Genomic DNA, 16718 nt, shown 5'->3' with positions numbered 1-16718 from the left:
ATATATAGAGTATATCACATCTGTATATATGGAGTATATATCACATCTGTATGTATGGAGTATATCACATCTGTATGTATGGAGTATATCACATCTGTATGTATGGAGTATATCACATCTGTATATATGGAGTATATCACATCTGTATGTATAGAGTATATCACATCTGTATATATGGAGTATATCACATCTGTATATATGGAGTATATCACATCTGTATGTATGGAGTATATCACATCTGTATGTATGGAGTATATCACATCTGTATGTATGGAGTATATCACATCTGTATACATGGAGCATATCACATCTGTATGTATGGAGTATATCACATCTGTATGTATGGAGTATATATCACATCTGTATGTATGGAGCATATCACATCTGTATGTATGGAGTATATATCACATCTGTATGTATGGAGCATATCACATCTGTATGTATAGAGTATATCACATCTGTATATATGGAGTATATCACATCTGTGTATATGGAGCATATCACATCTGTATGTATGGAGTATATATCACATCTATATGTATGGAGCATATCACATCTGTGTATATGGAGTATATCACATCTGTATGTATGGAGTATATATCACATCTGTATGTATGGAGCATATCACATCTGTATGTATGGAGTATATATCACATCTGTATGTATGGAGTATATATCACATCTGTATGTATGGAGCATATCACATCTGTATATATAGAGTATATCACATCTGTATATATGGAGTATATATCACATCTGTATGTATGGAGTATATCACATCTGTATGTATGGAGTATATCACATCTGTATGTATAGAGTATATATCACATCTGTATGTATGGAGTATATATCACATCTGTATATATAGAGTATATCACATCTGTATGTATGGAGTATATCACATCTGTATATATAGAGTATATCACATCTGTATATATGGAGTATATATCACATCTGTATGTATGGAGTATATCACATCTGTATGTATGGAGTATATCACATCTGTATATATGGAGTATATATCACATCTGTATGTATAGAGTATATCACATCTGTATATATAGAGTATATCACATCTGTATGTATGGAGTATATCACATCTGTCCATCTGCCCCCATCCTCCCCTCACCCGTGCCCTGCACCCGCTCCTCTGACCTCCCGACTCCTCCACAGTAACCTTCTCTCATTAGCTTTGTGTTTTCTATAGTCCCTATAGTTCAGCCGTCGACCAATCACAGCTCTCCTTCCTTGCGCCATCGTACCGAATGCACATAAGCCGCCGTCTACGATTGGTGTATTGCGTGCCCCTCGGTGATTGGCCGTGAGTGGGCAGATGGGCGGAGCTATACGCAGCAGGGAAGTGTATGTTGCAGGCCGGTGTGTATCGCTCTCAGCATCCGGTCTGTACGCGGGGCTCATCCATTACCTGGCGGCGAACCGACCGCGGAACACGGCTGGGAGGTAGGTGCTCCGCCGCCGGTGAGGGCCACAGCCCCTGTACGGAGGCGTCCGTGGCACCTATGTGGACCCTTATTGTTCCCCCTGTGCTGCGGATCTACATAGAACCCTATTGTATGCAGCCGTACACATAGAGCCCATCATACGGCGGTGTAGTCCTCACTGTGCCCCGGAACCTGTATACATAGAACCCGACTGTGCCTATAGATACAGAACCTTATTATATATACACAGAACCCGACTGTACCTATAGATACAGAACCCTATTATATATACATAGAACCCGACTGTACCTATAGATACAGAACCTTATTATATATACATAGAACCCGACTGTACCCATAGATACAGAACCCTGTTATATATACACAGAACCTGACTACCTATAGATACAGAACCCTATTATATATACAGAACCCGACTGTACCCATAGATACAGAACCCTGTTATATATACATAGAACCCGACTGTACCTATAGATACAGAACCCTATTATATATACAGAACCCGACTGTACCCATAGATACAGAACCCTATTATATGTACAGAACCCGACTGTACCTATAGATACAGAACCCTATTATATATACATAGAACCCGACTGTACCCATAGATACAGAACCCTATTATATGTACACAGAACCCGACTGTACCCATAGATACAGAACCCTATTATATGTACACAGAGCCCGACTGTACCTATAGATACAGAACCCTATTATATATACACAGAACCTGACTGTACCTATAGATACAGAACCCTATTATATATACACAGAACCTGACTACCTATAGATACAGAACCCTATTATATATACAGAGCCCGACTGTACCTATAGATACAGAACCCTATTATATATACAGAGCCCGACTGTACCTATAGATACAGAACCCTATTATATATACATAGAACCCGACTGTACCTATAGATACAGAACCCTATTATATATACATAGAACCCGACTGTACCTATAGATACAGAACCCTATTATATATACAGAACCCGACTGTACCCATAGATACAGAACCCTATTATATATACAGAGCCCGACTGTACCCATAGATACAGAACCCTATTATATATACAGAGCCCGACTGTACCTATAGATACAGAACCCTATTATATATACAGAGCCCGACTGTACCTATAGATACAGAACCCTATTATATATACACAGAACCCGACTGTACCTATAGATACAGAACCCTATTATATATACACAGAACCCGACTGTACCTATAGATACAGAACCCTATTATATATACACAGAGCCCGACTGTACCTATAGATACAGAACCCTATTATATATACAGAACCCGACTGTACCCATAGATACAGATCACTATTATATATACAGAGCCCGACTGTACCTATAGATACGGAACCCTATTATATGTACACAGAACCCGACTGTACCTATAGATCCGGAACCCTATTATATATACATAGAACCTGACTGTACCTATAGATACAGAACCCTATTATATATACATAGAACCCGACTGTACCTATAGATACAGAACCCTATTATATATACATAGAACCCGACTGTACCTATAGATACAGAACCCTATTATATATACATAGAACCCGACTGTACCTATAGATACAGAACCCTATTATATATACATAGAACCCGACTGTACCTATAGATACAGAACCCTATTATATATACAGAACCCGACTGTACCTATAGATACAGAACCCTATTATATATACACAGAACCTGACTGTACCCATAGATACAGAACCCTATTATATATACACAGAACCTGACTGTACCTATAGATACAGAACCCTATTATATACACAGAACCTGACTGTACCTATAGATACAGAAGCCTATTATATATACACAGACCCCACTGTGCCCCGGAACCTGTATACACAGAACCCGACTGTACCCATAGATACAGAACCCTATTATATGTACACAGAACCCGACTGTACCTATAGATACAGAACCCTATTATATATACATAGAACCCGACTGTACCCATAGATACAGAACCCTATTATATGTACACAGAACCCGACTGTACCTATAGATACAGAACCCTATTATATATACACAGAACCCGACTGTACCTATAGATACAGAACCTTATTATATATACATAGAACCCGACTGTACCCATAGATACAGAACCCTGTTATATATACACAGAACCTGACTACCTATAGATACAGAACCCTATTATATATACAGAACCCGACTGTACCCATAGATACAGAACCCTGTTATATATACATAGAACCCGACTGTACCTATAGATACAGAACCCTATTATATATACAGAACCCGACTGTACCCATAGATACAGAACCCTATTATATGTACAGAACCCGACTGTACCTATAGATACAGAACCCTATTATATATACATAGAACCCGACTGTACCCATAGATACAGAACCCTATTATATGTACACAGAGCCCGACTGTACCTATAGATACAGAACCCTATTATATATACATAGAACCCGACTGTACCTATAGATACAGAACCCTATTATATATACATAGAACCCGACTGTACCTATAGATACAGAACCCTATTATATATACAGAACCCGACTGTACCCATAGATACAGAACCCTATTATAAATACAGAGCCCGACTGTACCCATAGATACAGAACCCTATTATATATACAGAGCCCGACTGTACCTATAGATACAGAACCCTATTATATATACAGAGCCCGACTGTACCTATAGATACAGAACCCTATTATATATACACAGAACCCGACTGTACCTATAGATACAGAACCCTATTATATATACACAGAACCCGACTGTACCTATAGATACAGAACCCTATTATATATACACAGAGCCCGACTGTACCTATAGATACAGAACCCTATTATATATACAGAACCCGACTGTACCCATAGATACAGATCACTATTATATATACAGAGCCCGACTGTACCTATAGATACGGAACCCTATTATATGTACACAGAACCCGACTGTACCTATAGATCCGGAACCCTATTATATATACATAGAACCTGACTGTACCTATAGATACAGAACCCTATTATATATACATAGAACCCGACTGTACCTATAGATACAGAACCCTATTATATATACATAGAACCCGACTGTACCTATAGATACAGAACCCTATTATATATACATAGAACCCGACTGTACCTATAGATCCGGAACCCTATTATATATACATAGAACCCGACTGTACCTATAGATACAGAACCCTATTATATATACAGAACCCGACTGTACCTATAGATACAGAACCCTATTATATATACACAGAACCTGACTGTACCCATAGATACAGAACCCTATTATATATACACAGAACCTGACTGTACCTATAGATACAGAACCCTATTATATACACAGAACCTGACTGTACCTATAGATACAGAAGCCTATTATATATACACAGACCCCACTGTGCCCCGGAACCTGTATACACAGAACCCGACTGTACCCATAGATACAGAACCCTATTATATGTACACAGAACCCGACTGTACCTATAGATACAGAACCCTATTATATATACATAGAACCCGACTGTACCCATAGATACAGAACCCTATTATATGTACACAGAACCAGACTGTACCTATAGATACAGAACCCTATTATATATACACAGAACCTGACTGTACCTATAGATACAGAACCCTATTATATATACATAGAACCTGACTGTACCTATAGATACAGAACCCTATTATATATACATAGAACCCGACTGTACCTATAGATAAAGAACCTGACTGTACCTATAGATACAGAACCCTATTATATACACAGAACCCGACTGTACCTATAGATACAGAACCCTATTATATATACACAGAACCTGACTACCTATAGATACAGAACCCTATTATATATACACAGAACCCGACTGTACCTATAGATACTGAATCCTATGGACGGAACTCAATACCGGAAAAGAATAACGCAAGTGTGAAAGTACCCTAATATATATATAGTCCCCTATTGTACATAAGTATATAAATAGAACCCTATGATGCCTATATATACACACACAGAATCCTATTGTACATATATATATATATAGAACCCTGTTGTGTGTGTTCCAGCCTGGAATATTCACGTCTCCAGAGCAGCAGGTTTTCATCAGTGACTTGGTTACCACTGGGGACGTGTCAGTCTGAATACAACCATGTAGCGGTATTATTATCCGAACCTTAGGCTTTAATCCCACGGTTTGTGGCTCGGATTTATGGGCAGATGGATTCGCTTCTCTTTTGGAGAAATTCCCGGGGGTTTCCCGGATCTATAAATAAGCTTTGAATTGCTCAAAAGTGGAAAGTAAGAGATTGCGGTATTGTGATCTTACTGTCCGCGTGTCTTTCTCGCATCCCTTAGGCCATGGCCACGTGGAAGATATTTCTATGTGACTGTATGCCTTCTAATCCGTGGCAGAGGTCTGAGGCTGACCCTGAGGTTTGTGCCACAGACTTGCAGTTGTACATGTCATGGATTTCCCCCCAGATCCACGCTTCGCCACCCGCTGAGCACGTCGGTTGTTTTTATTCACACGTAGCAGTTATGCCGTGGCTTCCATTTTCCTAACAATGGGAGGTGGGTTTCGGCACAGAACACGTGCCAAAATCCACGTGGAAAATTGGCCATGTGAACATGCCCATAGGGGCGTTCATGTGGATCCCGCGCCAAAAACTGCAAGCATTCTGCACACGTGAATGAGGTTCACACGCTGTGGAATATTTGTCTTTGCCGCAGAAAACAAAAGGCCTCATTCCTGCAGAATCTGTACAGGAAGCTGGTGAATCGGCCTCAATGGGGCACATCCCTGTGCCGCTCCGTGGCGTGGTAGAGAACGAAGCGTCAGCTGCGGCTCCTAGAGGAAATGTGCGCTGGACGTGTGTGAACATATACCCTAAGGGTGCATGATTAGCCCATTATAGTGTAGAGGAGGTGAAGACACGGTGGCACAGCGCTTGGCTAGCCTGGCATACAGCAGTCAGACTGATGACACATTCTTCTATCACTGTGTGTACCCAAGACTATTACGGTACTTATAATAGTCTGGAAAACCCCTTTAAAAATAGTGGTGGCAGGTCCAAGCCTCCCATGGTACCACCTAGACTGGCAGATATGTGCTGCTTGCTACATCCGTCCTGTGTGAAGTGCTGCCAACTTTTATGCCAGTCCTGTACATTGTGGCCATCTGTGTAGCTTCGGCAGGGCCGGTGTTGTATCTGTAGATGCCCATGTGTTGTACCCAGTGACGCAGACTTGATGCCATGCATAATCTCTGCCCCTTGGTGCCCGCTTCTGTTACATGCTATTTTGCATTATCTGTGATAACCCTATGTGAATTGTTTTATACGCTCACTAAAGTACTTTGTGCTGCTGCGATGCGATGCCCTTGTGCCCGGCTGTATCTGAGAATCTTATGTGCTCAGTCATGCTGCTGGGTATAGTGCCAGTGCTGATGACGCTTCACACTGCCATAGAGCCAAAATACGGGATCAGACCCTGCCATGTAATAATGCGGACACCCCAAAAAAAAAAAAAGGTTGTACTAATCTGAATTTCGATCATAGGACCCTCCATACATATATTCTTAGTTGGTCTGAATGCTGTCATATGCAGTGAAGGTACTGCCTGGGATTTTAAGGAAGTTGCCCACGATTAGAAAATGGCATACCATAAAAATTAACCATCCACCTCCGCTCCAGTGGTCCCCGCCGATACTGCGGCGATGACCTCACGAACATCTTTCGTGTGACCACTGCAGCCAGTTGTTGACCTCAGTAGTGGTTCTTGTATATCTGGCAAGTCCCCTCTCTGGTTCTCATCCAGACTATTAGACCCCATTCACACGACCGTAGGGCTGGCGTGCCCAGGTTGCGTGCACAAAACACCTGCTGCGGCCATGTGACCTCCGCATTGCGATGCAGACCGATTGACTTGATAGGATCTGTGATCCGCAGGATACGGCAAAAGATAGGACATGTCTTGTCTCTTGTGGAGCTTTAGGCACAGACCCATTAGCCCACGGTTTTCAGTCTGCAACACGGGCACGGCGGCACTACGGTCGTCTGAATGGGCCCTTAGGGAGCTGTTCCCAATTTCTACCATGGGCATAACAGAACCCCCCGATTCTCCCGATAGTTGCCAGGTCCTATCAGACAGTTATGGCATCTTCTGGATATACCGTGTGTATGTGGGGTCAGAAACCTTCTTTAGGACCATTAAGTCATGTAGAACATCTGGCAAAGTAATAAGTTAGGCTACATGCACACGACCGTATGTGTTTGGCGGCTTGCCCAAAAAAAAAACGGATGACATCCTTATGCCATCCTTTTTTTTTTGCAGATCCATTGTAACAATGCCTAAAACGGACAAGAATAGGACATGTTCTATTTGTTCCGTAGCCCCGCAAAAAAAAAAAAGACATACTGATGTGGACAACACACGGTGTGCTGTCCGCATTTTTTTGCGGACCCATTGAAATGAGTCAACATCCTATCCGCAAAAAAGAAAAAACGAACGGACACAGAAGCAAAATACGTTCGTGTGCATGAGGACTAATCCAAAGTGAAATGTGAGACTGAGGCCTCATGCACACGACCGTTTTTTTTTGCGGTCCGCAAAACGGATTTCCGTTGTTCCGTGACCGTTTTTTTTTCCGTGGGTCTTCCTTGATTTTTGGAGGATCCACGGACATGAAAAAAAAGTCCGCCTGGCCGTGCGGAGGCAAACGGATCCGTCCTGACTTACAATGCAAGTCAATGGGGACGGATCCTTTTGACGTTGACACAATATGGTGCAATTGCAAACTGATCCGTCCCCCATTGACTTTCAATGTAAAGTCAGGAGTCCCTATTAATATACCATCAGATCAGAGTTTTCTCCAATCCGATGGTATATTTTAACTTGAAGCGTCCCCGTCACCATGAGTTAGATCGTGAAACTCAGATCCGACAGTATATTCTAACACAGAGGCGTTCTAAAAAGCTTTTATGCAGACAGATCAGCGGATCGGTCTGTGTTAAAGTAGCCTACGGATAAGGATGACGGACGCGGATGGCAATCTTGTGTGCATCCGTGTTTTTTCACGGACCTATTGACTTGAATGGGTCCGTGAACCGTTGTCCGTCCAAAAAAATAGGACAGGTCATATTTTTTTGACGGGCAGGAAACACGGATGCGGCTGCAAAACGGTGCATTTTCCGATTTTTCCGCGGACCCATTGAAAGTCAATGTCAATGGGTCCGCGAAAAAAAAAAAACGGAACAACGGCCGCGGATGCACACAACGGTCGTGTGCATGAGGCCTGAATCTTGTATTTTTTACATGGGTCTTCAGTGTGAACCGCTGTGGATCCGCACGCAGATGAACCCCATTCAGTGAGGCCAATCCTCATGTGGCTAACCCACCACATTATCCACATGGAAACTGTCAAAAAGTGACACCTTCGTTTTTTACATGGATTTCAAATCCACATGGAGAGAAAACGGAGACCACGTGAAAGGCAATTGTGGATTCCCATTAAAAACAACAGATATGGATTTGGTGCTGATGTCAAACACAGAATACGCTTTGAAAATACTTTGAAAGTACACGTACCTTTAGGTCCCTTTCACACGAGCGTGTTTTCCACGCGGGTGAAATGTGTGACTTGACCGCATAGCACCCGCGCGGAACCCATTCACATTCATTTCAATAGGTCTGTGTACATGAGGGTTTTTTTTTTCACGCATTAGTTCTGCGTTGGGTGAAAAACGCAGCATGTTCTATATTCTGCGTTTTTCACGTAGACCTGGTCCCGTAGAAGTGAATGGGGCTTCAGTGAAAAACGCATTGCATCCTGCAGCTTGGTAAAATCCGTCCCGTGCAGACGTACCTCTAGAACCGGAATTCCACCTCTGATTGACAGAGAATTATGCTGCATAAGCGCTGTTTTCATTGTCAGTGCGATGGACGCCTTGGTTGAACCTGATTGACCCCCTTAGAAGTCGGTCAGGCCGTCTAGCGCCTCCAGGGTCTGTCATGCGATGCGTCTGGCCCGGTGACCTGATGGCCCTATCTGACGTCCAGTTGGAGGAGCCGGATCTGCGGCTTAAATGGGTTGTTTGTATGATATATTTTCAAAGGCCTCGTTCACACGTCCTTGTCCGTGGTATGTTCGTGGCGGCCCGGTCCGTGTTTCATCCATGACACTGTCCGTGACCCATCTGTGTCTGATCTCTGTTTCATGGACACTACGAAACTGAAAATTTGTTTCTACAGCATCGATCTGTTAAAAAATTAAAACACGGCTGACATCCATGTTGTGTCCATGGTTTTCACTGACCCAAAGACTAGAACGCCTCATTCACACGGCCATACTGTGTTTTGTGGTCTGCAAGTCCACGCGCGTTCTGCATTTTGTGGAACGGAAGGTCTGTCCCTCAATCGACCACTCCTATCCTTGTCCGTGATATGGACAAGAATAGGACATGTTCTTCCTTTTTTTGCGGGCCCACGGAACGAAGGTACGGATTCGGACAGCACGCAGAATGCTGTCCGCATCTTTTGCGGCCCCGTGGAAGTGAATGGGTCTGTATCCGAGCCACGTTTTATGCTGACAAAAACAACATTCGTGTACATGAGGGATCTGTAATCACGGACCACATAGGGCATGCTTCCGTGGCGTCACCGTTGACCCAATGTCCGTGGAAGACCACGGATGTGTGAATGCACATGTTAAATTCGATGCGGTCCATGGAGACCACAGGCAGCACACGCGTGTGAAAGAGGCCTAACAGCTGCTCTATGATCAGTGTGATTTACTTCTAGACGGTGACCTATTGTTTCTTCTCCAACAGGCACATTTGTCATGGGACTGGGTGAGCAGTCTCTGCAAGGATGGGCGTCCTGGCTGCTGTTCTGTCTGCTCAGGATGGCTGGTGAGTATAGGTGCTGCACGGGCACCTGGTTGTACGCCTGCGTTCATAGCTGGCATGTAATAAGCACAATGTGGTGTTGTCCATGGCAGACAAGAAGGAGCTTTGGTCGGAGAGATCAGGCGGGGCTCTGGAGCTGGGATCCCCGCCATAGTCCTGGAAATAGGGGCACATGTGGGAGCTCCGCACAGACACCCCATTGTCTTAGTGGGATCCATAGCATTATGCTGTGAGTTCCTGTCTGACCGCGGGTCTACTGTACTATGCTCACATAAAGCCATGAGTACAGTTCAGTAGACCCATGGTCGGGTAGGAACTCGCAGCATCACAAGTCCTTATTAGTGATAAGCAAACTTCTGCAGAATGGTCTGTGGTCACGGGATCCGTAACGCAATTCTGCAGTAACCCCAACCTGCATGTTGAGCAGTGTTTGGTCTGGGAAATACAGCCGTTATACGGTATGCATATCCCGGATTGAGCATGCTCATGAGAAGCTAGCCTTGGTAAATCTCAGTGAGTCAGTCCATGCTTTCACTAGTTCAGTCACAGTTTCCTATTAAAGTGACTCACCTTGAAATTTAAATTTACAGCTGTTTCGCCACCCGCCTCTGGCACTTTTACATGGTTAGGTGTTCAGAATATTGGAGTTTTATTCCTTTTAGTATTTCAGTTCTTTTCTTAAATGAATAGTACAGGTGAACATAAGAAACATTGTAATATATCTCATCAGAGAGAGAAGCTTCCTGCTCCTCCTCTTTACTGCCAATTTACTGCTCAGATTTGGGCTGCCTGCTCACTGAAGAATCAGATTACATAGAAGTCTTTTGGGAAGGGCACAGGTAAAGAGACAGACGCATTGAGACTGTTGATGGTTTGCAAGTGGTTTACGGTCTTAATTGCTGAATTCACATCTAGCCTGCTCAGTGCTGCCATGTAAAGTCCTATATTGCTACTGCTAAGAGGGGCTTCAGAGAGATGGGAAGTGAGATCCCCTATTTTCTACACGTGTAGTCTATGGGCAGCCATGTTTCCATATAGACTCCACCCTTCAGCTCACAAAAAATAGAATTACAGGCAGATTACCTAGGAAAAAAACTGCTAAAAATGCAGAATATCGTATAATGGCCAGAAAGTGTTATTCATCATGTACACGCACCATACCGAAACAACAGTTGTACTTTAATAATTTCCGTAAAATGTAAGTCATTTCATAGGCTCAACAAATGTGTTTATCTAATAGGCTTAATTAGCGAGTTATGTTGGCTTTTATTTGAAAACTGAATGTGAAGTGTTCTCTTTTTAATACTCTGTGCGTCTGTAAGGAAATTCCATCATCTGCTTCTACTGATAACTGTAAGATGCAGAGGCTTCTCAGCCTGCCTCTCCTCTCCCTGCCGCTGCCTCCTTCCATGTGTAATATGTTACAAAAACTATAATTTTTCCAAGTGGCAGCAGCGCTCCTGTCTTCTTCATTCCAGCACTAACTACAGACACGTTGGGAAGTTATAGTACGTGGCTGTCACTTCATAGTTTTTAGAAATGCATTACACATGTAGGCCGACTGAGGAGGGCAGAGGCAGGCTGAGAAGCCTCTACATATTAGTTTTCGGCTACATGTGTAGGGAGTGAATCAAGGCCAAAGTCAGTGTTAGGAAATCAGTAATAGAAATTGTCCGTCCCAGATTTGTGATGTGATGCCGGAAATCTGTGCGGGTGTGTATATATACTACCTATGTGCCCTGGAGGGCTTCACATGATTCAGCCAGTGGTCTGTCTGTGGAAATCGGGTCACGGCTGAATATGACGAAATGCGACTGCTCTATGTGGGAAACCACAGACTGAACGAAATGTCTGCTGCAAGTTACAACACATGGTAGAGGGTGGGGGTAGTGTGCACAGCGGGGCCCTGCAGCTTCAGGCCTGTAAGAATAAGGCTTCCTTGTGGCCATCTTTTATGCAGAAAGACTTATATATTTCTATTTTTCTTCTTTTTTTTTCATATGAATAAATACAGATGTGCTTGTATTTCCCCATGTCCGTTCTGCAAAGGATATTGTTACCGACTTGTAGAATAAAGTTAGCTTATTAAAATTAAATTTTTTTTAATTATTATTTGCACACCCCCCCCCCCCCCCAAAAAAAGGCAAGGAATTATATGTAGCACAACATAGTACCGCTAAAAATACAACCTACTGCAACGAGAAACAAAGCCATCGCACCACTATATCAACGGAAACAAAAAGTATATGGCCAGCATTTTTTTATCTTTGTGGTAGATTTAGGCTTCTCTGCCAGAAGACTACTCCAGAGTGTGAATGGGGCTGAAATGACAGACGTGTTCTTCTTCAGTACCGGAGAAGGGTCCCTTTTAAGGAACTGATAAGTGAGACTGCGGTGACTCGGACCGCGGACCATGTGTTTTCCATTACTACGTTAGTGGAAGGAATGCGCCTGCCTGGGACAACCTCATCAGCAGAATGTGGGAAAGCGGCCTTGTTCTCAGTCTGGTTTCTGGCTGCGGAAGCTTCATGGTGTTTCCCAGTAGAGTTCAGATGGCGTTCAGGCGTGACGCTGTACAGTGAGGGTTGTCGGAGGGAGCTCCTCTGTATTTCCCATAACGCCTGGAATGTATGATCTAAGCCCCTTCCAGACTCGCTCAGCTTTCTGTATGACTGGGCTTTCCGTGGAAGCAACTAATAGCGTTCCCAAAACCGGACACAATCTGTGCAGTAGTTGAAGTACATGCATTGCATTTGGGCCCTTAGGGTACCTGCAGAGGGGTGCTGACTGTGTGACCTATATCTTGCATTAATTTCTGTGCAGATTTTCGTCCGTATCCTCGCCAAAAGCCGGATTTTGTTTCAGATTGTTGCACTGCAAAGAGTGAAATCCGCACCAGATATCGTACAAACAATTGGCATGCTGCAGATTTCTAAATCCACACGACGGGTGAATTTCCATACAAATAAAAAATAAAAATATGCAAATTGTACATGAGATTTGTCTAATCACATAGTTTTCTGACACTGTATTACACCGCGGTCCGCACGAAAAATGTGCATAGGAAAAATGATGCACGTAATACGCATTATGTGCAGGTAGCTTAAGGCCTACACACGGTTTTGTCCATGGTGTGTTTTGTTTTTGTTTTTGCCAAAAAAGCCCCCAAATTATTTCCCCCCCCCATATACTGTAGTGTGTTTTAGCACATAAAAATGTTTTTTTTTTTTTTCTTGTTTTTTTCCCCCATTGCTTGCATAGCATTGAGTGGGCACCTGGCACCCCCACACCTCACTGATCCGGCGAGCAGCGGGGTCTCCTCGCAGCTTGCCGAGCCCAGAGCAATCTATTTGCTAGCGGCTGTACATGATGTTGCATGCTGTGATTTAAACAAAAAAAGCGATTGAACCCAAAAAGGCATCTCAGCGGTCAAAAAAACACTACCGCATAAAAAAAAAAAGCCGGTTTTGAGTGTAGGGTCTGGAACGGACATCTTCTGCCTGGGATTTGTAGCCCCTTTCTTTTATTTTATCTCAATTCCTTTTGCTGGGAAAGTGTTACCGTATCGTACAACCCCTTCAATGAAATGGATGAAATGAATCCTGAAAGTAAGTTTCTAGTTTCCGCAAAGTCCTGTAGGAATCTTCCATAGAACAGATCTGTCACGTTCCTTATGATTCCTCCATAGTCCTCGGGCAGATAGCGGGGCTTAGCATTCCTTTGGGGGAGAGCTGCTTCCTCAGTCAGTTGCCTTACAGCTAGGACGAGGTTTGTGCCTCATCTCTTCGGGCACATGGAGAATTCTTTGTTTCCGGTCCAGATAAAAGGAGTCTGATATTTAAGCCTTATGCACACGACCGTAGTTTTCATCTGCATGCTACCTGCATTTTATTTTATTTTTTTATTATTATTTTTTTTTGCCTGTTTACCCATTCATTTCTATGAGGCCCTGCACAAATCCATGTTTTTTACAGATCCTTGTGGCCCTTCCGCAAATTATACGTTCTGTTCTACTGCGTATTGTGGACACGAATATCCGTTTCTGTTGATGGGAGTGAGAAAAGCGGAATCCAAACATAAAAGCACATAGCGGTTTTCTTCCGGCTGGTTCTCAGCATTTTTACCAGGTTGCAGCTGGATCTTCGCTGGTCCATATTATAGGTAATGGGGCTGGACGGATATGTGGAAGCTTCTGGCAATGCAGAGATATCTGTTAGGCTGTTCCCTGCCGGAACAACCTATCGGATCCCTAACGCTAGTGTGACACTATGCCCGCTAAAAATGGTCCCATTGATCTCAATATGGGTTGTCTGACTGTAAAAATGGCAAAAAATAGGATATATCCTATTTTTTGACAGCTGCTAAAAAAAAAAAAAAAAAAAAATGGCCATGTAAATAGTCCTATAGACTTGAATCTGTTCTGAAAACATACGTCGGCTGTTTTTCACGTTTGTGTGAATGAGGCCTTAGGATGGAATTGCCGGAAATCGCTCGTGTGTATTTTCTAGATTTACCCCTTTTTTATTATAAAGCTCTTTATGGGCCTGATAAAGGTGTGTGATCGGAGCCACAGCCGGGACTCTTACTGTATTTCTTAGTTTTGCGTTGACATCGCGTCTGTTTTTCCTGTTGTGTATTCGGGTTCTTTACTACCTTAGGATCTTATACCAATGATTGTCTCATTTGGAAATCCGTTTTTCTCGCTGCCTCCTGGCACGCCGTTTTTAAGAAGGCTTATTTCACGAGCGATTTACTGCGAGCAGATCAATGCATGAGAAGTTACATTACTGCAACAGGACAGCAGTCAGAACGAGCGGAATAAATTGTGATGCTGCAGGGGCCATTACACGCCACGTCCAGGGTCTCTTTGTTTCAGACTTACGAGGACAATTTACGGCTTTCTTCCTTACTATTAGACCCCAAGGCATCGGACTTGTGTGAGAGGATTAGAAACGTTACAAAGCACGCTCTGAATCCCACATGAGTCTCTGGGCTAACTTTGAGTGATGTAGATGACGGAATACCTACGTCGAGGTGTTCTTAATTCTTACTAGACCATCAAATGATTCCGTAAAGTAGACCTGTCCCTCTCTATTTAAAGGGGTTAGCCACTTTGCTATCTTTTTAGGTTACTTACCTTTTACTGTTTTACACTTCTTCCGTTTTGTTCCTCAACTTACTTCCATATTCTGCTTGTTCTTCTTTTTTGGTGTTTGCTGCTCCTCCTGTAACTGGTGGCTGAGCATTGTCTTGGGGCCTGCGTCCCCAGTCTGACATCGCTGGTAATGGCTGCCGTCCTGCCTTCTACTGCACAGACTTCGCATCAAGCATTCGGTGTCTGCGCAGTAGATGCAATTCTCTGTCTCCAGTGTGCTGTCTGATGTGCACTCCTGTCAAGTGTAGCGAGCGCACGCGCTGTGGATAGTTCCCCCTGTTTTGAAGTGCCGCTGACTGTAATTAATAAGGGCTCATGCACGTAACCGTGGTTTTGGTCCACATCCAATCCGCATATTTTGCAGTTTAGATGCGGACCCGTTCATCTGAATGGGTCTACATCTGTAAGTCCGTTCCATGGCCCTGCAAAAAAATAAAATAAATAGAACATGTCCTATTCTTGTCAGTTTTGCGGACTAGGATAGGACACTTGTTAAGAGCGGCAGGCATTCGTGTGGCATCAGTGTTTTGTGGATCCATGATTTACGGCCTGCAAAAAATGGCTACGGCCACGTGCATAAGTCCTAAGGTTGTACTGTACCCCGGTGTCTCTGTGGGGAACTCCAACAAAGCCCCATTCATGGGAGTCCTTGGACAGTTGGTGGCAGTTGGCATCATTGTGCAGGGAACCCAGAACCTTAGTTCTTATTGTGGGGCTACTAGAGATATGATGGGGGCTGTATTGATTGCAATAGCCCTGGAAAAGTGATCCCAGGTATATACTGCCACTGTATTGTGGGACAACCCATTTTACACCTTTCCGATTCTAATCTATCCGCTATAATACTTATTCTAGGGGTTGTCCGGCCTCTCTGCCGATCAGCCCAATCCTCGGGACATATAGTTTAAAAATAAATAAACCCTTCCCTGTTCAGTCCTGTCTCTCCATTCCGCATCTCAATTTCCCCTGGATTATTGGTTGGACCTGTGTCATGACGGGGAGTGGGGGAAACCCCCCACCGTGCGGTGTCAGAGGGTAAAGGGGGATCAGCCTGGCCAAAAGGAGTAATAAGGGAGCAGGTCACCTCCTACCGCGTCCCTAATCCTCTCCCTGACTCCTCACTGTATGAGCGGACCCCGATGGTAGGACCACTCATACTCA

At 43.6% G+C, this 16718-nt stretch overlaps 1 protein-coding gene across 1 annotated transcript in view; it reads left to right on the top strand.

Annotated features, from left to right (window-relative positions):
• Positions 1-1367: 1367 nt before the first annotated feature.
• Positions 1368-16718, top strand: part of LRP12 (LDL receptor related protein 12) — a 57042-nt gene continuing 41691 nt past the window's right edge. The window contains exons 1-2 of the mRNA XM_040432570.1: positions 1368-1461; positions 10325-10405. Coding sequence (XP_040288504.1) covers positions 10336-10405 — 70 coding nt within the window. The 5' untranslated portion in view covers positions 1368-1461; positions 10325-10335. The remainder of the gene's footprint in view (positions 1462-10324; positions 10406-16718) is intronic.

This window comes from Bufo bufo, chromosome 5 (assembly GCF_905171765.1).
Source record: "Bufo bufo chromosome 5, aBufBuf1.1, whole genome shotgun sequence".
NCBI lineage: Eukaryota > Metazoa > Chordata > Amphibia > Anura > Bufonidae > Bufo > Bufo bufo.
The sequence above is the reverse complement of the archived record's forward strand: the minus strand, read 5'-3'. Positions and strand labels throughout refer to the sequence as shown.